The 20,995-nt window shown below is 35.1% G+C and overlaps 1 protein-coding gene across 1 annotated transcript in view; it reads left to right on the top strand.

The window, feature by feature from the left end:
* The window catches only part of LOC122807981 (hepatic lectin-like), a 272,173-nt gene extending 252,076 nt beyond the window's left edge, over nucleotides 1–20,097 (top strand). Inside the window, exon 3 of the mRNA XM_044079005.1 lies at nucleotides 19,870–20,097. Within this exon, the coding sequence (XP_043934940.1) occupies nucleotides 19,870–20,044 (175 nt within the window). The 3' untranslated portion in view covers nucleotides 20,045–20,097. The remainder of the gene's footprint in view (nucleotides 1–19,869) is intronic.
* Nucleotides 20,098–20,995: the final 898 nt, after the last annotated feature.

Genomic DNA, 20,995 nt, shown 5'->3' with positions numbered 1-20,995 from the left:
GCTAGCAAGCCATTATTTTACACTCACTAAGCAGTGCTTTTGCTGTTTAGCGAGTGTAAAATAAAAAAAGACAAAAATAAAGTGTGTGTGAGAGTGTGTGCATGTATGAGGTTAGAGAGAGAGAGAGATTCATCAAGTGAAACAAGAAAAGCATGTGTGTGTGTGTGTGTGTGTGTGTGTGTGTGTGTGTGTGTGTGTGTGTGTGTGTGTGTGTGTGTGTGTGTGTGTGTGTGTGTGTGTGTTTTTACATAATACAAATTGAAGTATACAATATAAGAATATAAACCCAGTGTGTTCATTTTTTAGTAATTCTGTTTGAATATTCTCATAAGTAGAAATATTGTTTAATCAATTCTGTTTATTCAACCACAGAAATAACGAAAGCAAGAGATATTGGATACAAAGACAGACAGTGTAAATTGAAACTATATTAAGTTAGTAAAAGCATTTGTAGTGTAATGTGGACAAACACATACAAGAACAGACAAAGTTATTGAGATAGTGTTCTTTTAGTACAAATTTAAATGTTTTTAAAGAGTCTAGTTGAGTAAGAGAGAGAAGGAGCGACTTTCAAAGTTTGGCAATGGCATGGGAATAGAGATATTGTCCAGCTCTTTTGTTGGGTTTAGTTATGCTTAAGAGTTGTATGTTCGAGGACCTAAGATGCCGAGTAGGGGGTTGTTTTTTATATATTTTTATGTAAAATGTTTCCAACACTACCATTAACATATACAACAGAAAGTTTTAAAGATTAGGTGGAGGAGCTATTTTACATCAAAAATATATTAAAAAAATAGGATTACTATTAAAACATCGAACATCAGAATGTAAACCATTCAAAAATCCGGTTTACATGTCCAATGTTTAGAATACGAAGTAGGTTGAAATACTGAAAATCAATACAGGCAAAGTCAAATATGACTTCTGAAGTCTGTTGCCCTCTTAACAGCAGTACATATGGACCAGAAACATACTGTACAGCGCCAACAGTAATGTGCACTCTCCCTGTGGGGGGCTGTGCCCCCCACACACCCTGCCACTTATATATATTACAACTCCGAGATTGCACTACAGTGCAGAAAAGGGTAAATCCCCCAGTCAATTGCAATGAGTTAACCATCATTATACAGTCAATCTTCTTGAGTCAACATTTCAGTGTTCGTCAGATTGTTTTTCTGCATTTCAAATCCCGCATATGTCATTGTCCACAAGGTGTGTTCGACATTGCAATTATAAACCAAAAAAATAATATTATACTTTAAAAGAAATAAGTAAGTAAAGCACAACAATTTTAAAGACAGCCCATTCTCTAAGTGTAACAATGCCCTCCATGATGTGTGTTATTGTGTAATTAATGTCCTTCCAGGGGTGTAGAAGCACTCTACCTGTGGTGTTGGGCCTCATAATACCCCTGGGTAGGGGTTAATTACACATTAACACAACCCTGTTGGGCATTATTGCTTACATGACTGTCTATTTGGACATTCAAGGGTTATTGTTCAGGACAAGATTGATGTGCTGAGACAATAAATAACACATTTTGTCTGCATACATGTGAAGTGTGTGCACCTCCTGAAATCTTTTTGCAGTGAAGCATTAACCTGGACTTATTATAATACTATGTGGTTCAGAAAGATAGGAACTCATTTACATGCCTTATTGCCTATTCATACATACATACATACATACATACATACATACATACATCATATCCACATTTATTTGTCATTCACGTCCTTACTATGTGCTGCAGATGTGCAACTGGCCCAAGAATACACATGCATGTACATTGATGGCAGTGGCACACAAACACTGAATCCCAGAAAGCTTGGTGGTTAACATTGGTCATATGCATACAATGGGTCCTGATGTATCAGACATTATTTGCACATAATGCATTCTAAGTAAATGAACCATGAGTATATTTAGGACAGATTTTTGATTATTGTATTGCACAATGCATAGCCGTGACACTCTTTAGCTGTCAACATGAATTTTCTATAGTATATACTGCTGTGCTGTGTGTTAGATTATCTCCTACAGGCATCCCGTGACTTCATGCAGGGATAGTGGTACTGACAGTAGCCATGATCTTTGGAGCAATAATGTCACGAGTTGATCCAGGGATGGAATGGAAACTCTATGTTACATTTATATAACACCACTAGACAAACTTGGGTTTGGTGCATTGTGAATACTAGCTGTTTGCCTGGGGTGTAATGGAGTCTTCCTGAATTGTGTAATGTTATTTAGATATCACACCACCATTTAATTATTTTTTAATATTGTTTTTTTTTTCAATAATCATTTTTTATTATTTTTCACAACCATATTACAAATTCACACATTATATACAATATATACAAAATGCTTCCATTGGTTAATTTCACATATATATCAACCTCATGTATTGATCAAAGGTACAGCACTCACAATCAAAAGGAAAATAATAAAAAAAATCCAACATTAATAAATCCAAGCCAACAATCTGTCTTTTCTGTACATTTTCTATCTAATCTAAGGTTGATTTAGACTATATTCTGGTTAAAGTGGATAGTAACCTCTTAAGCCAAAATAATATTAAAAATTTGCTCCCAGATTTTTATGTTGTTGATATTTTTCTTGTGATCACTAATTAACAGTTTATGCGCTAAGATGTGTTTTATTGCCAACAATCTGAAATTTTCCCACGATGTCTGGGCTGGGTTTAACCAATTTGTGGCTATATATAATTTCATTAATAGGCAAATATTCATAATTACAATCGTTTTTGATTTATTTAGATTCTCCGGGAATATGAAGAATCATAAACTCCCAAGAGAGTGTTGAATTTTGGTAACCCATTTTTTGTAACTGCAATTTTAATGAATTCCACAATTTATAAATGCACTTACAACTCCAGAACATGTGAAGCAAATCTGCTGTCTGATCAAAGCAATGTGGGCATATGGGTGAATTCTTCACATCAAATTTGTGCAAAGTGAGACGAATATAGTATGCATTGTTAAATATCATCAGCTAATACCAATTTCTGAAGGGATACAGACTTTAATGTTAATTTAAATGCCTCCAATATCTTATTGTCATCTGGCAATATCAATTTCTCTCTCTAGTAACTCGATAAAAGAATATAATTATTATACTTCATCTCTTTTATCAATTTATATGCTGCGGTTATATATTTTCTATCCTGCAACAAAATTATTAAATCTTCCCCTTTCATTTCAAAGTTGTTAAAATAGTTTATAACCAAGTCTTTTAGCTGTCTTACTATAATTAAATAGGAAATAGGGAGTTCTATTTCTTTTAAAATATCATGTACTGGTACTCCTAGAAAAGGATATAAATCGAGTACAGTTAACTCCATAATTAAAGGGAATTTCTTTAGATCAATCAATTGACCACCAATTGTTAAATTTGGGTTCCTATGAAACGGTTGGAAAACCATCATATATTTTAGTAAATTTAAGGAAGGGAAAAGAGTTTGAATTGCCATTACATAACTTTTGATGTGCTCCATTAGCTCATATTTACTCATTGTCCAATTATTTCTTCATTTATATGAGAGCACCCATTTGGGTGTCCATTTTCTATTATCACTATCGAAGTAAGACGTCTTTAAAATCCTATTGGCCTGAATCACTAAATAATTTTTTAATATTGTATTCATTTGAAGCTGAATATGGATTCCTTAAATGAGTATGCAATTAACGATTTGCTAATGCACAAATATCTTGCACAGTGTTATAAATGCTATGCATATTTAAAGGTTAACAGCTGATAACACTTGTGATCTGTGTTCCTCGTGTCAAAAGTTGGATGATTTGTTTACCATTGTTAGAAGTAAAGCTAGACTTAATGATGGTGATTGCACTTGTGCAATTGGCAGGGCTTGGAGAACTATTGTTTCATATATTAATGACTGGTCTGATTAATTAAATAATGTTAGGCATAGAACAAATAGAACAGATTTAGGAAATGATGCATCTGTTTTCTGCAAAGATCATTCAACCCCTATGAAACAAGATGATGCTGCTGACAACTCTGGAATTCTGGATGCAAGTATTCAGCAACCTGAGGATCCAGTTTGTTTAGACTGGAACAAAAAAGAAAGAAAGGAAGAAGTTCACAACAAACAAGGAAGAAAAAGAAACTGATTAATGACTGTAAAGGAATGAGAATACATAGTAAAAAGGACACTGCTTTGTTATGTAACACACAGGTTACAGGGAATAATGACATTTTTCTATCAGAAAACCATCAGTCTACAGAAAAAGGCTTCATCTTTCCAATGGAGAATGTAGAAAAAAAGAGGCAAGAGGCAGGTGAAAAGGAAGAAATCAAAATTGAACGTGGAAGGATTGAAGAACATTACCATAAGAAAAAATAAGAGAAAGACAGATGTTGACTACATGGCTCAAGCTGTGGACTTACAACCAGCTGGATGAGAATTTAATACACAATGAAAACAGTGGGATTGATAAGACTGATAGTGATGAAGATATATCCTTCATAACAACTGATAGAGCAGAAATGACTGTATTAGAAGCTGAAGATTGCTCAGAGCTGGCCAGCAAAGATATTCTTGTAATTGAAGATTCAGTTATTAGATGAACTGATACTAATATTTGCAGAGATGATAATGAACATTGAACACTGTTATGTTTGCCAGGAATGAAAATAGAAGAAGTGAGACAAGCCTTGGAATGCCTTAATGTAAGGAAGTATGGATTTGTTTTTATTCATGTAGATACAAATGATGCCACCCGCAAGGATTCTTTGACTGTTAGTAGGGAACTGACTTAGATAGTATGGCTTGTACTGGTGTTAGGACATATTTTTCACAAATCGCCTATAGAAAGGATAGTCAGGTCAGTGTTAATGAAAAGATTTTTTTAGGTAAATACCTACATTGAAAAAATGGAAATGTGTAGAGCATCCAAGCCTTGTTTTAGGCACACACATGTTCAGACAGGATGGTGTGTATTTGTCTAGATCAGGAAAGAGAATTTTTGAAGCAGATATTTTGCAATATTTGACAAACACTAGGAAGGATTTTTGCCATGTCAAAAATTTAACAGCCCACAGATAGCAACATGTGATGCATCTCTGATGGCTGTTAATGCTAGGAGCATTAATAATAAAGTTTTTTTAAGAAAATTTGCTACATTCCCACAAGATTGATATTGTTATTGTTTATGAAATATGGTTAATAAACAGTGACTGAAACTAGTTCTGCCAGAATATAAATGTTTTTACTGTAACAGACATTCTAACAAAAAATCAGGTGGCGGTCTTATGATAGGGATTAAAGATAGCTATGAGACCTGTGATTATTACATGTTCAGTGATAACACCAATACTACAGACTGTGTAACTGTGACAATAAAAACAACCCGGGAATATATAACAATTGTTGGAGTGTATAGACGAACAAAGTCAAGTGCAGAAATTCATACATTTCTTACATGAAACACAGGAGGGAAGAATAATATCAGCTGGGGACTTAAATTTACCAGAAACAGACTGGAATAATATTGATTCTACAATGTTAGTAAGGAAATTATTCACAGCGTATATTCAGGAACAACAAATGCTTCAGACTGTAAAAAACCTACTAGGGGTCGGAACATACTAGACATTGTTTGTCTTCCCAAAGAAATTACTGTAACTTCAAGTCAGGTTTTACCACCATTGACGTGCAATGATCATGGGGTTATAAAGGTTAATTTGTTGCTAGATAAGTCTGCTAAACTGAAATCTAAGCCAATGCACAGAAGGTTAATTACAGATTATATGGAAGTAAAACAGTCACTATGTAAAACTAACTGGAGTCAGGTGTTCAGTGGAAAAACTGCCGATGAAGTGTGGACATTTTTGAAAGAGAAATTATTTGACTGCAAAAAATCAAAAAAATGTTTAACATCAGGATCTAGGCATACAACATCAGACAGATATATTTCCATAAGAACAAGTTATCTAATTAAGGTGAGAGACAAAAAATGTAAGAAATGGAAGACAGGTCGAACTACAACTTTGAAAACTGAAATAAACAAGCTGGACAAACAGATTAAGCATAGTGTGAGACAAGCTCAAGAAAATTTTAAAGAAAATTTATATAAAGATAGTGAGCATAATACAAAACCTTTTTATGGACACATAAGATGTGGAAGGAGTAAAAACACACAAACTGATAAACTGTGTGCAGATTCTAAAATGTATTCTCAGACACAATAGATTTTAAATATATTTACAAAATCTTATGGAAAACAGTTTGGTTCCACAAATGGGATGGTAAGTTGTCTTAGTGATATCCAGGTAACCCCAGATACTGGAATCAAATTAGATTATATTGAAAAGGAACTGTGCAAACTGGATCCAAACAAAGCACGGGGGAGACGGAATTGGTAAAAATGACCCGAGAACACTTCAGCAAGAACTTACAGTACCATTATATTTATTATTCACTAGGCCATATAAATATGGGGAGATTCCTCAAGATTGGAGACATGCACTTATTAAACCTGTTTTTAAGGGAAAGGGGAGTAGGACAAACCCAGAGTCATACAGACATTTAAGTCTACTTTCATGTTGTGGAAAATTAATAGATTAGGTAATATTGGATACGTTATTGTCAGAACTGGATAGGTTGGGACTTGAAATCATATATCAGCGTGCATATGTTGAAAACAGATCTATTACCACCTGTAACATGATGTTCTATATTAATCTATAACAATATAATAAGCTATGAATGAAAAATTATGCTGTGGTGTAATTTATATAGAGTTAACTTCAGCATTTGACAGGGTCATACACAAAACACTGATCAACAAATTAGTACAACTAGGTACTGATGTACTCTTGATAAGATGGATAGTTGCATGGCTTACAAACAGGACATGGCAAATATCATACAACAACCGGACAGGCAAAATCCTTGGTTACAGTCAGGGTGTCCCACAGGGCTCTGCCCTTGGCTGTTACTTGTTTAGATTGTATCTTTCAGACCTAAATTTTTCATCTGATATGTTCTGCAGTCTATATGCAGACAACCTGAAATTGGATAAACTGATTACATGTGTTACAGATAAGGCATTTCTGCAAAATAACTTGACTAATTGACCATTTGGGCACAGGAGAATAATATGCTGATAAATACTTCAAAAACTAAGCATATGAGATTTGGTAGACATAAATTGAAAGGTAAATATTTAATACAGCACACAGCGATTAGAACTGTAGACTCATTTAAGGACCTGGGTATATGGGTGGATTCAGCTATGAGTTTTTCTAATCATATCAATCAATTGGTTAATGATAGTTATAGAACTTTAGGTTATATAAAAAGATTGATAAAGTCTAGGAAATCAGAATAATGAGGTCACTGTTTAGTTACATTAGAGCCAAACTTGAGTATGGAATAACAATATGGAAACCCTATAAGAAAACAAGCATGAATAAACTGGAACAAGTACAATGGAAACATACCAAGAGTATTCATGAATGTGGAAATTTAAATTATTATGAAAGACTAAAATATCTGAACTTGTACAGTGTCTCTTATAGATATCTAGGATGAGATCTTATTCAGGTATATAGGGCATTTAGTGACAACTACCTCTGGGAATGTTTGGGGTTAACAAAAAGTACTAGAGAATCATCAGACAACCTATGTAGAAGATTCTATAGGAATGAAAAGTGTACTAATTGGTTTTCTGACAGAGTAGATGATGCAAGGAACAGACTACCAAATTACATTAAAGCAAGTACTAGTTTAGATATTTTTAAGAACAGCCTGGATACTTATTATGGGAACAAGTGTTTTAGTATATTGGCAAGCTAGAAGGGCATTAATGCATGCGCTTAAAGTATTTGTATGTATGTATGTATTTAATAGCCATTTTAATTTTTCCAAGTCTAGTATGTTTCTAATACTGTGACAAGTGACAAGTGGAGTACCTCAGGGTTCAGTCCTAGGACCGCTCTTGTTTGGCATCTACTTCTCTGAAGTACAGGCCAACACTAAGGGACTCTGGCTAACAAAGTTCACAGATGACTGCAAACTGGGAGCCATTATTGAATCCCCAAATTATGTGGATACTCTACAAAAGGACCTTGCAGAAACATATAATTGGTGCCAGAGCCATGGGCTCAATCTCAATGCCAAGAAATGTATAGTTATCCCCTTTGGGAAAAAACATGTACCCATGAATTACCACATAGGTGGCAGTACACTAAACACTGAATCTGTGATAAGAGACTTAGGGACACAGGTGGGCAGTGGTCTCACCTTCGATAACCACATCGCCACAACAGTCAGGAAATCCTTCTATGTGGCACACCTCATCACTAAGGGCTTTTCATCCAGAAAAAAGGAGGTCATTGTCCCACTGTACTCATCCTTCATTAGACCCATTATAGAATACAACACTCCTTTTGGTATGTACCTCTCAAGACATCTGCAACAACTGGAAAGGCCGCAGAAATACCTCACTAAAAGAATCACAGACCTAAAGCAGATGCCCTATGCTGACCACCTTAAAAAACTCCAGCTATACTCTGCCGCATATCATCTACTCAGCGGCAATCTCTGCTTAACATACAAGGCCATGTCAAACACAGAGCTGTTGGACATGCTACACTTAAAGAAATCCCAATCCCTCAGAGCCACACGCTCCAGGGATCTAAACCTTTGTCATCACAATAAAGAAAAGATGTTGGAGGGATAAGTTCCTGACCCAGAGACTTCCCAGACTCTGGAATAGACTGCCCATACACGTCAAGCAGAGCACCTCTTTGTCCGTCTTCAAAAGGAACCTTGACGATTGGATGGGAGAAAGGAAATTCCCCCCAGGGATCATGTCAGTCACCCTGCTAGACAGGGGTCCAGGGAAGTAAATAGTGTGGGAAGAAATAGCCAGGGAATTGTTATGGCTAGGCTTGTATAGGCCCAAGGGCCGATAGCCTAGTACCAACCTATGAACCTATGAAGCTATGATGCAAATGGACTCCATTTCCTAAGCTAAAGTATGATTAAAGTTTGTAAAATTTGTATTGTTTCAATCTTTGATGTTATTCAAAAGTGGTCTTTGCAACAAGAGCAATGTGCCCAGAACTGGCTCCTTCTGCAAGTCATATGGATTTACACGTATTGGTAGCATATCTAAATAAGACTGTAAATTATTTTTATGAGACCCATTGCACCTACTGCTATTGGAACTGTCTGGGTATCCTTCTTCCACATTGCCCTCATTTCTGCCTGCAAATCCTGGTAGTTTATGACTTTGTGCCTCTCTGTACATAAGACACTGTAGACACTAGGTGTAGCAATTTCAATGAGCAATGATACTTTTGTCTTCTTTTCATGAACTAATATACCTGGTTTTCTTGTATGTATTTTTTGAACTGTTGGTAATGGGTCATCCCTGTGCAGTGTGTACCATGTCTCCAGACCCCTATACAGTATTTTGCTCTGTGCTGAAAACTCTAGGGTAACTATAAATACATATTGTCTTAAAATGAAATAATAAAATTTAACCATTTTAAGATGTGAGAAACCAGGTCATCCTGTTGAACTGTTTGGCATTTCAAGGAGGTGAATACCCTTAAGAACATTTAAAGCAGTTCATGCAGCAAGTATATATGACCAAAGAAGCATTGAAATGTTGTTTAATAGGATTAGCAAAAGAAGAATGTATTAACATCATAAATAATTATTAGGCATGTCATCTGAGAGACCATTCATGAGTCTGATCCAATTTCCCCAAAACACTGACTAGTTAAGTAATTTGCATAGGTGCACATAGGCAAATGGAATGTGAGGGGGATCAAACCTTCAGCTACAGGAAGCAACTCATTACCAATTCAAAGCCTTAATCCTGTGTAGGTTATTGTAGTGTTACTGTATATTCCTGGTAACATTCTGAATACAGAAAAAATGTATATACTGTAGGGGTGAAGTGCCTCCAAACCAAAGTAAAAAAATCCAGGAGAAAAGATCAGAAGCACACCACGACAATCAAAGCCAACCTAAATAACTGATATTTCCTTTATTATGAGTTGTAAAAAGTAAGCGCTTTCACGCCTCACAGGGTGCTTCTTCAGACTTTAATGAAAAAGCAAAAAGTAAAAATCATTATATCTCTATCCAACCCTTTCTTAAGCCAATAAAATCTATTGATGCTAATTGATTAATTCACACTATCAACCTACATTTTCCATGACTTAGAAAAAAATCTCATAGTAGATAATTATTAACAAATAAAATTATTAGTCTACTAAAAACATCCCTAAAATTCTATGGATAATAAAATACATAGTTATATGCATATTATACTTTTATACAAACAAACATGCATATGTAAGTGTAGAGTTCAATATAAAAATATATATACTATATAATATAATAATTATACAAAAATATGTATAGACACATTTTTAAATAAATAAAAATAAAAATATATATGAAAAAAAAAAAAATATATATATAATATGTATATAATATATAAGTATTTAAAGAGATGCTTATACTAAATGCAATATATGTACATATGTACATAATATATATCACATTTCTGACAAACATCTAAATAAACAACCAAAATAAACAACATTTCTGGAGACACAGCTAGCATAGAAATCAAACTCATAGCATACTTGTGTGTCAGGATGTATAAAAGAAATGTCAGAAATGTGATATGTATTATGTAGGTAAAACAAATAGAACACTAAGAGAAATAATCAGGGAACATCTATATGCCACAAGTAAAGAGAATGAGACCAACGCCCTAGCTAAACATGTGATTCAGAATGATACCACACATAAATTTAAGTTTATGGTCCTAGAACTTATACATACCACTACAAGGCTAGGAAACATCAGCAACTTTACTGAAAAGCAAGAGAATAAATGGATAATTAGATTACAAGCTGACACTAGACATGGTCTCAATGATAGAGTTTCTTTAAAACCCTTCTTAAAAGATAGACCATTGAGACATTAACATCATTGTTTTTTCCAAGTTGTATTCTATCCTTATACACATATATAAATACTGTATTTCTTACATATGTACATATATTGCATTTAGTATAAGCATCTCTTTAAATACTTATATATTATATATTATATTATATATATATATATATATATATATATATATATATATATATATATATATATTTCATATATATTTTTATTTTTATTTATTTAAAAATTTTTCTATATATATTTTTGTATAATTATTATATTATATAGTATATATATTTTTATATTGAACTCTACACATACATATGCATGTTTGTTTATATAAAAGTATAATATGCATATAAATATGTCTTTTATTATCCATAGAATTTTAGGGATGTTTTTAGTAGACTAATAATTTTATTTGTTAATAATTATCTACTATGAGATTTTTTCTAAGTCATGGAAAATGTAGGTTTAGAGTATGAATTAATCAATTAGCATCAATAGATTTTATTGGCTTAAGAAAGGGTTGGAAAGAGATATAATGATTTTGACTTTTTGTTTTTTCATTAAAGTCTGAAGAAGCGCCCTGTGAGGCGTGAAAGCGCTTACTTTTTACAACTCATAATAAAGGAAATATCAGCTATTTAGGTTGGCTTTGATTGTTGTGGTGTGCTTCTGATCTTCTTTCCAACATTCTGAATACAGTCAATGTTGCTAATTACAGTTTTGTAGAGTAAAATGATTCCACTTTCCTTAAATAATAATTTGAGCTGATTCATTGTGACCCTGTCGATGTTGTTATACACTCACACACAGATTTTGCCTAAATTGTATGGAAACAGCACATATTGTAAAGTTGTTATAGATAATTCACATATGGGTTCCACATTCACTCACTGAGTGTAATTCCCAGAGTGGAATTAGCCATCATCACCACCATCTTGCTATGAACAAATTGAAAAAGATAAGGTGCTGGATTGAGTATTTCGCAAAAAAATAGAAAAGTTAATAGACCTACAGATGAAGGAGTTACTGTAGCTATTACTGTAAATTGTATAACTGTAGAGAACGTGTACCAGGGTATGTTAACATGTCATGTTATGTTATGTTATGTTACATTATATTATATTATATTATAGGTTCATAGGTAGGTATTAGGCTATCGGCCCTGGGGCCTATATAAGCCTAGCCAAAAAGGTTCCCTGGCTTTATATTATATTATATTGTATTATATTATATTATATTATATTATATTATATTATATTATATTATATTATATTATATTATATTATATTATATTATGTTTAAACTGTGGAAATGCTTATTATAATACAGGATCATGGGTATGGCCATAGCAGAAAAGGATTATTGGAGAGCAACACACTTATCCATCTAACAAATAAAATACTGCATTTTATTACTTTTTTGCCAGTAGCTTCATTTATTCATGGAAATATGATGTCATGGCCTATGAAAAGCATAGTCAACAGGCATTTATAACATCATTAATTATTTCCTGGTAGTTATTTATTTTCAAATTGTCATTCCATCAACTTATTTTATGCAGGTATCAGGATATGTTCATTGGTTCATAGGAAGTTGCTAGGCTAATGGCCCTAGAGCCTTTACAAGCCTAGCCATGTAAAAACCTTTGTACCCAAATTGCCCATAGTTAGATGTCTGTTGTTTGTAGGGAGATTATATGACTAGCACTAGGTGCCCCTGTCCAACATAGAATGTATATGTCAACAACATTACTTGATTAGTATCAACTAACAAAACATAGATTAGACCTCCTTTGTCTGCTTTCATTTGTATGACTTTGAACAAATTATATCTCAAGCTACTAAAACAGATACAACTACAGGAAAGCAAACTATGTTAGACTGAATATTAATCAATTATGCATAGGTCAACTTCAAATACAATGTTTAAACTCCACTATTCATTAACTTGTTGGCTTAGCCATTCTAATTAGCCTCACATTAAATAACGCTCCTCAAATGATGTGATCCACTATTTCAGTTCAAATATTTATTAATACACTGGATTCTATAAGACCAATTAGCAAAAATGTTTCTAACTGATATAAAGAATCATTTGAGCTGATTGTGACTGTCAGGGTTGTTATACAGTCTTACAGATTTTGCCTTAAATCTCACAGAGACATCTTTTATTGTAAATCCAAAATCAAACTCAAACCTGCTTCCTGTTTTGCCCTTGTTTCAAAACACCTAATGAAACTCAATTACAAAGCATGGGAAATTTGATAAGACTATCCCGTAATTGACAATTTCCAAACACTCCAGGCAGCATCTAACCAAGCCAAAAAAAAAGGATTAGGAAGATAAACTTACTTAGTTTGCCAAGTTTCAAGCAACCCACAAACAAACCACCAAAACGTTTTGGTGACATATCATTAACTTTACTAAACCAGTTAAAAAGAAAAAAGAAACAAGCTTCTCTGCATCTTTGTTAGTTTAATTACAACATATTACAACATAACATGCCTGTTTAATATGCACTTTATGGATACACTGACTATCATAGCACAGCACTACACATTATCTGACAAAATAGATACCACTCCAGACAATGACTCATACAACTTCTACACAGCCTCAATTAAATTAAAAAAATACTAAAAAAGTAAAAGATTCATAACTAGCCCCTGATAACACACCATCTGACTACCTATGCATAGCTGCAAACACAAAAGCCTACTCAATCTCAGTATTCACTTAGGTCCATATACATTAAAATGATTTTGTCACTGCAAAATGTGTAATCTAGCTAAAACAATACCAAGCACATGGTCAACACTTATTCTGCAGAACATAAAATATATTTCCCATGTCTTTGCTACAACACTCCAAATAGAACCTTTCAGTACAGCTACAGAAAATTTGTGCTTTATTAAGAAACTGCCTACCTAATGCTTACCTTCTTTTTTCATCTTTATTCCTCTTCACATACAGTTTCTTATTCCCACAATTTGAATTCACTACTATATTCTCAACTTCCTCTCTACGTACATCTTAACTTTCTCTTCTATAATTACTGTGGAGCAATGTAAATCAGTCTTTGAACCACCTACATTTATTTATTTCATTTTTATTAATTTATTAATTTATTTCTATTTGTTGATAGCATAGTTCAGCTGGGCTATGCAAGCGTCATGCATACATTAAGAAATAAAATATATAGTACGATATTATAGAACATATATGAAAATTAAAGCACTAAAGTAGTGCCTATGTAAGAACAGGTACAATATGAAATAGAATAATGTAGGTAGTTCAAGGACAGATCTATGTTGTTCTGCCGATTGTAATTCTGTCCATTGTAGATAACATTTTTGACAATCCAACAAACTTTTAATCTTAAGATGCTTTTTTGTGTTTTGCTTTTGTGGTGCCATTCATAATCTATTTTTCTCCCCTTGTCTCCTTGCTTGCTCTACTGCTATACTGTTCTCCGTTCCTCCTCTTTGCCCCTCTGCCTATTTTCTTACTCCAGTAAAGACAAGATATCTCTGAACCTTGTTGTCTTCTATACTTGTCTGGTTATATCTCTTACCTGCATCCCTTCTGAGCTCTTACGCCTTGCTTTCCTTTGAACTCTCTCTAGTCCGCTGTCAGCTATACTCCCTATGCCTCAGTGACTCTGTTCTCTGCCCTACCTTCTGCTGTACTACTATCTCCTAACTAAAGTTGTTTTTTTCTGTGCTTACTTTACAGCCCTCTAAGCCCTTCTCTCTCCGGTGCCCCCCCCAACCTCATGGAGATTGTATTAGCTGGTTCAGCATTCACTGTCTGTTAAAGACAAATCACCTGGATGGACCCCAAAACCTACTAGTGCACAGCTGCCTATATCAGTGTGTAGGGGATTTTTTTTATCTTCACTTGATGTGTTCCTTGAACAGAATTGTTAGATCTAAACCTGTATATTAGCATTTTCCCGGGGCGTGCACACCATCTGGCCTTTCCCGCCTTACTTTTAAACCCGTTCCCTGCCATCTACTTGACCAAGTAACTGCTTTTCCTTGGAAAAACCACTAGGTGGCAGTATACAATCATATTATCCCAGTTATTCCCCCATATTTCTCCCAAACAGCTATTGCGCAGTGGTACAGCCAGTCCTTGGTTTTCTACATACTAATTAAGCCTCCTTTAAAGTTTTTGTAAAGGTTTAGGCTGCTACCAATCACCTAGCTGAACCTCTACTACTATCCCAGTAACTCAGGAGGAAAGTGACCTACTGTTTCACTGATTGGTTCTGGAGGCTGTGCCTTTCGCCTTCCTGGTTTTACCCACTCCATTCACCCTGCGGGATCACTCTGCTCCTATACCCTGCCCCCAATTCCCACCCGCCCCACTACTCCTACATTTATTCTCACCTGTAAACTCCTCCCCTTCTTTCTCAGTCAATCCAATCACACCACATTCCTCCCACCAATTTACTTCCTCCTCGCCATCCTACCCCATTGTATCCTGTTCTTACTGCTATACCTTTCATTCTCTCACTCTCTTATTCTTATTTCTTGTTTCCTCCCATTCTGTTACCTTACCCCAATCAACCATGTCCCCACATCTACCACAAATCATTCTCACCTCCTGTTTAACCATATTGTTCCTAATTCCTCTATTCCATGCTACCTCATATTCATCCTACAAACTCCCTTCCACCTTTCTACCTCCCACTCCACCACTCATTTCTAGCTCAACCCATCCAAATCCCACTTTCACTATATATCCCCCTCTCTATTTCAACCAAACACACTCCACTACTTTAAACTAAAACTTATCTTCAGTTCATTCAAGTGTCACTCACCCAAATCACTTTCTAACCTCCCACAATCAACTAAGCCCAAACTACAGCTACTATTCACCTCCGCTTACTGCCTTTCCCTAGCAGGAGATATTCATCCCAACCCCGGACCTAAAACTAATACCAACCCCACTCCCCCTATCACAACCAATACCACCAATCCTACTCCTCCTATCTCATCCAATATTACTAACCAAAAATTCCTAAACCTTCTTACTATAAATGCCCAGAGTCTAAAGAACAAAACAGCCCTCTCCCATGCTTGGCTATACCATAACCTGTCAGACACAGTAGCAGTCTCTGTGACTTGGCTAAAACCCCAGATTTCCAACTCTGAAATCCTACCACCAGGTTTTCAGGCTCTTAGATGTGACCACCCAAACAAAAAAGGTGGAGGAGTAGCCTTAATTTACTCAAACCTACACTCCATCTCTCCTTACCAAAGTTCCATTCCTCAATTCAATAATGCAGAATTAGTCATAGGAATATTCAAACTGAATAACTTTAAAAGCATTTGTCTTATGGCCCTTTATATCCCCCCTGGTGACAACACTACCACCCTAGAAGACATTCTTCTATTGGTTTCAACTAATATTAAGCTCAAGACTTACATATTAGGTGATGTAAACATCAACTGGAACAAAATCAATGGCACCAATCCATCTATATCTATTAATCTTTTTAATTTCACTCAACTAACTAATAGCATCACCAGACCCAATAAAAACAACCCCCAGGTTCCACTCTGGACTGGACCCTAGCCTCCCACCCAAATAAGATCTTACACTCAGACACCTTACCAGACACCATGAGTGACCACTACCCTGTCTTTATCCATCGAGCAACCCACTCAGAACCTTACTCTCACCAATACATCGTACTCACAACCTCTCTAACTTTAATCCTTAAAGTTTCTCTAACACCCTCAAACTAACAAACTGGGATAATCTAAGAACCCTTTCCCTAGATAACACTGTAGATTTTTTCAATACAACCTTCTTAGATATCCTAAATTCCCACGCCCCACCTAGAACTAAACAAATAAAATCCAACCCTGCCCCCTGGCTATCTAAGGATACTAAAACACTAATGCAACAAAGAGACAAGACCTGGAAACTATAAGCAACTCTGTAACCTAACCAAAAAACATATCATAACAGATAAAAAGTCTTTCTACACTAAACTCCAGCCCAATCACTCCAAAAACCCCAAACAGTTCTGGACCTCAATCAACTCTCTACTAAATCCCAGTACAAAAAGCAACCCTTGTCCTAACACCACCAAAACTGACACTGAATTGGCCACCCTATTCAACTCCTTCTTTACCAACTCAATAGCTGAACTCACCAAGACCTTACCCATTCTTCACATCTTCCCAACACCCAATCCTAACTCCCCCCACATTTCATCTAAAGCCCATCTCTACAAACTACATAAAAAAACTTCTCTCTAGACTTAAGCCATGCTCCCCAGCCCCATACAATACCCCTTCTCTCTATCTAAAGCTTGCTGTCGATGGCATTGCCATCCCCATCAGCATTCTCATCAATAGATCCATACAGGAGTCTTATGTCCCCAAACTGTGGCATCATGCTTTTATCCTTCCTCCATAAAAAGGGTAAAATAAATAATACTCTAACTAACTTCTGTCCAATCTCCCAATCTTAAAATTAAAAAAAAATTGATCCATGCATCTCCAGCTCATGCCTTGCCTTCTTACCTCCTCTCCCTCCACCACACAACATGGTTTTGGATTCGTCTAGTACAGTAACAGTACTCTCTCTCTTCTCTTAGTAAATAATCATGCATTCTGGATTCTCTGAGATATCTACTATATCTATCCTCTTTCCAAATTCAAAGCATTCATTCAACACTCTCTCTACTACTCTACTAAATCAATCTTCTAATCTCAAGAACACCCTATTATGGTTCAACAGCTACCTATCTAATAGATCCCAGCTGTAAAATGGCAGAGTGTGGAGGCAACCCCAACCCCCCCCCCAACCCCACTTCAGTTCCCAGGGACCACCTCATAGGCCCCAACGCAGTGTATTTATTAATGATATTAATGCCACTCCTGCTGCTTAAAATAGTGCGATATGCAGAAGACTCATACATTAGTTTGCTCTGCCTAATCTCCTCTGCTCCCCCAAGTCCTAAAACTCTTTCTCAGAAAACACTAACTGAAAAATCAAAATCAAAAAAATCAAATCCTAAATGCTAATAAATCCAAAAAAATCAAAATTCTTCTTCAAAACCCCTCAAAACCCTCCACCTTGACAAAAGTATCTTCCATCATATCTCACTAACTTGTCACTATAGAAATTCCCTTCTTCTAATAAAAGTTACCATAGATAGACACCATTCAAAAATTTGACACACATTAAACTATACATTAAAAAATAAAAAAACTTTACATGCTATACTTATATAGACACTCTCAGTTCCACTCTTCTTCCAGACAAACTCTCTTACACTTACTCTTACTTACTACTCCTCTACTTACCAATTTCCTCCTACTTCTCTTCTAAACTAAATCTAAACTAGAAAAATTAAAAATAAAAAAAAAAAATAATTACTCCACCGCCACTGCAAGTCCAAGTATCTGCCCTCCACTCTCTATTTCTTCCTAGCTCTATGCATTTCCTCCAGCTCATTTCCTCATTAGAACTAATTTCAAACCAACTTTATTTCCTGCCAACTCAAAGCCCTAGCAAATCTGCTCTAGCAAACATATTACTGTGCTCTCCCCCCCTGAGCCCTGAGATCTGCACACCAGATTCGCCTCTCTGCTTGAAAGATCCTATCTTCTCCTATTTTCTTCCTTAACCAAACCCTTGCTTACCCTTCTTTCCCTCCTTCTTTCTTCTGAAAAACTATGAATACTTTAAAACTACAGCTTCATTCCTACCTTGCCCACTTATAGCAAAGCCTGATAACCTCCTGCTATTCTCCTGCTTTAAATGCATGCTTCCTCATACTTAAGCTCCTACACCTCTAACCCACTAAAAATCTTCTAATTTTCTACATTTCCTCTAATCCTCACCTCTAAATGTTTTTGTATATAGTACTTTAATATTATATATTTATATATAATGTATATATTATAATATAGTCATATATATACTGACTTACATGTAACTTACTTTACACCTTACTATCCTCCACTGCACTAACACTAATCTTTACTTACCAACTATTCTCTCTTCCATGTGAACTCCACTTTCCCTGGCTCTCACCCCTCTAACTAAACTCTACTTAACTCTTACTATTCCTTCACTCTTAATAACTTTACAACTTTATCTCTCTTATTTCTGCTAAACTTAAATATACTACACTTTTTCAAATTATTTCTGAGTAAACACTATTCTCTTGCCTCTACCAACTTAATTATTGTATAAATAGTTTTCTAAACAACTCTGTAAATATGTTTAAAAATTGTCTTCCCATTTTGCATTTGTACTTTTTCATATTACTTTGTAAAATTTCATTTTTGTTTATTTGTATGTAATATGGATGGTATAATTTCATTTTATTTACTTGTATGTATCATGGAGCTTTTTTTCGCAGGCCTCCACTGAAAATGGGCTCTTTGAGCCCAGTGGACCTCCCCGGTAATCAAACTGGAAGTAAATAAATAAATAAATAATACATAAATAATCCATGTATATAATCCAAGCAGTATGTTGCTTCACAGATTGTAATTCTGCCCATTGCAGATAAAATGTTTTGACTAATCAACATGTTTTAATCCATGTATATAATCCAAGCTGTATGTTTGAGACTTTTAGTTTATTTTGGGTCTTTTCATGAGAAAGCAAGTCTGTCAAAGACTTTCTCATAATCAGTGAATCCTCATTGCTTTGATTATAATATAAAAAGTGCTTGGCTGTACCACCTAAATGATGATACATTAAGATTCTTGTGATTATATGACCTGTGCATTGGATATGGTTGCTACTGTTCATGAATACCTCGGCACACCACACTGTCTGTACTAGTACTGCAATACTGCTGTGTATTGCATGTTCTCTTGAAGTAATCAGAGTACTTTTTTCATTTAGATTTTGGTGTAGTGGTGAACCAAATGACTATAAGGATCACAGATTTAAAGGTGAAGACTGTGGCGCCCTGTGGAATGAGGATGACTGCCAGATGGAATGGAACGATGTAGACTGTCAGGTGTCATTAACATTTATTTGTGAGAAGGAAATAAAATGTAACACTGTACAAAATTGATAAAGTTCTGTTTTGTGGGAATGACCTGAAATGAATAAAAAGTAATAACATGATGCACAGACAATCTATCGTTTATTATGAGATATGCATTCATGGTATACAAAGAGCTTTCTTCCAAATATTTAAAATTAAAATTACACTTTATCATTGTCTTTTATTTCATGTTTCATATATATTCATTCATCAGGCCAATCATTGACTATAATGACACATTTGGCAAGATGCACGCAACAATTGGAATGCCCACAGAGATACCTTACTAACAGGGTGTAAGGCCTAAACAACATGTCCTAAATGGACCTACTCAAAGCCCTGTTGTTATAGTCAAAATCTTACAGACTGCTTAGAGGTGACCTGTGTCTGCATGCAGGGCATCCTCTAACCCATTACTGATGGATTTACTTCACATCAGCAAGTCAAATGGCATCAGAAATACTCAGTCTAAGGATCTAAACCTCTTCTGCACCATCAACAGAACAGTTTGGAGGGACAGGTGTATTTTTCAAAGGATACTGCAGCTGTGCAGCAGACTACCCATCCATATAAAATAAAGATATCCCTGTCCATTTTCAAGTGCAAGTTAGATCTATGGATGGGTAACAGAAAATTCACCCCAGGTCTACAATCTGTACTATTAATGGACAGATGTAGCTCCTAAGTGCTTTATCCACTGCATGGGTCCCCTCAAATTATCTATGGTATGATCTCTGTTATTAATATATAATTATCAGCTATGGGATGGGCTAATCAATAACCAAATACGATGTATTATTTTGAGCACAAAAAGAGAAACTGGCTATGTTTAAAATGGCCCAAAAGGGAAGCTACTCTAGCACTTACCTATGAACCCATATGTGTTTTTTGTGGATATCCTTATGAAAATATTTTTTTAAGACAGTAAAAGTCAATGAAATATGAACTGCACCTTTATCTGTATCTAGAATATTTTTT

Source organism: Protopterus annectens, chromosome 8.part0, assembly GCF_019279795.1.
Source record: "Protopterus annectens isolate FY-2018-M chromosome 8.part0, PAN1.0, whole genome shotgun sequence".
NCBI lineage: Eukaryota > Metazoa > Chordata > Ceratodontiformes > Protopteridae > Protopterus > Protopterus annectens.
The sequence above is the reverse complement of the archived record's forward strand: the minus strand, read 5'-3'. Positions and strand labels throughout refer to the sequence as shown.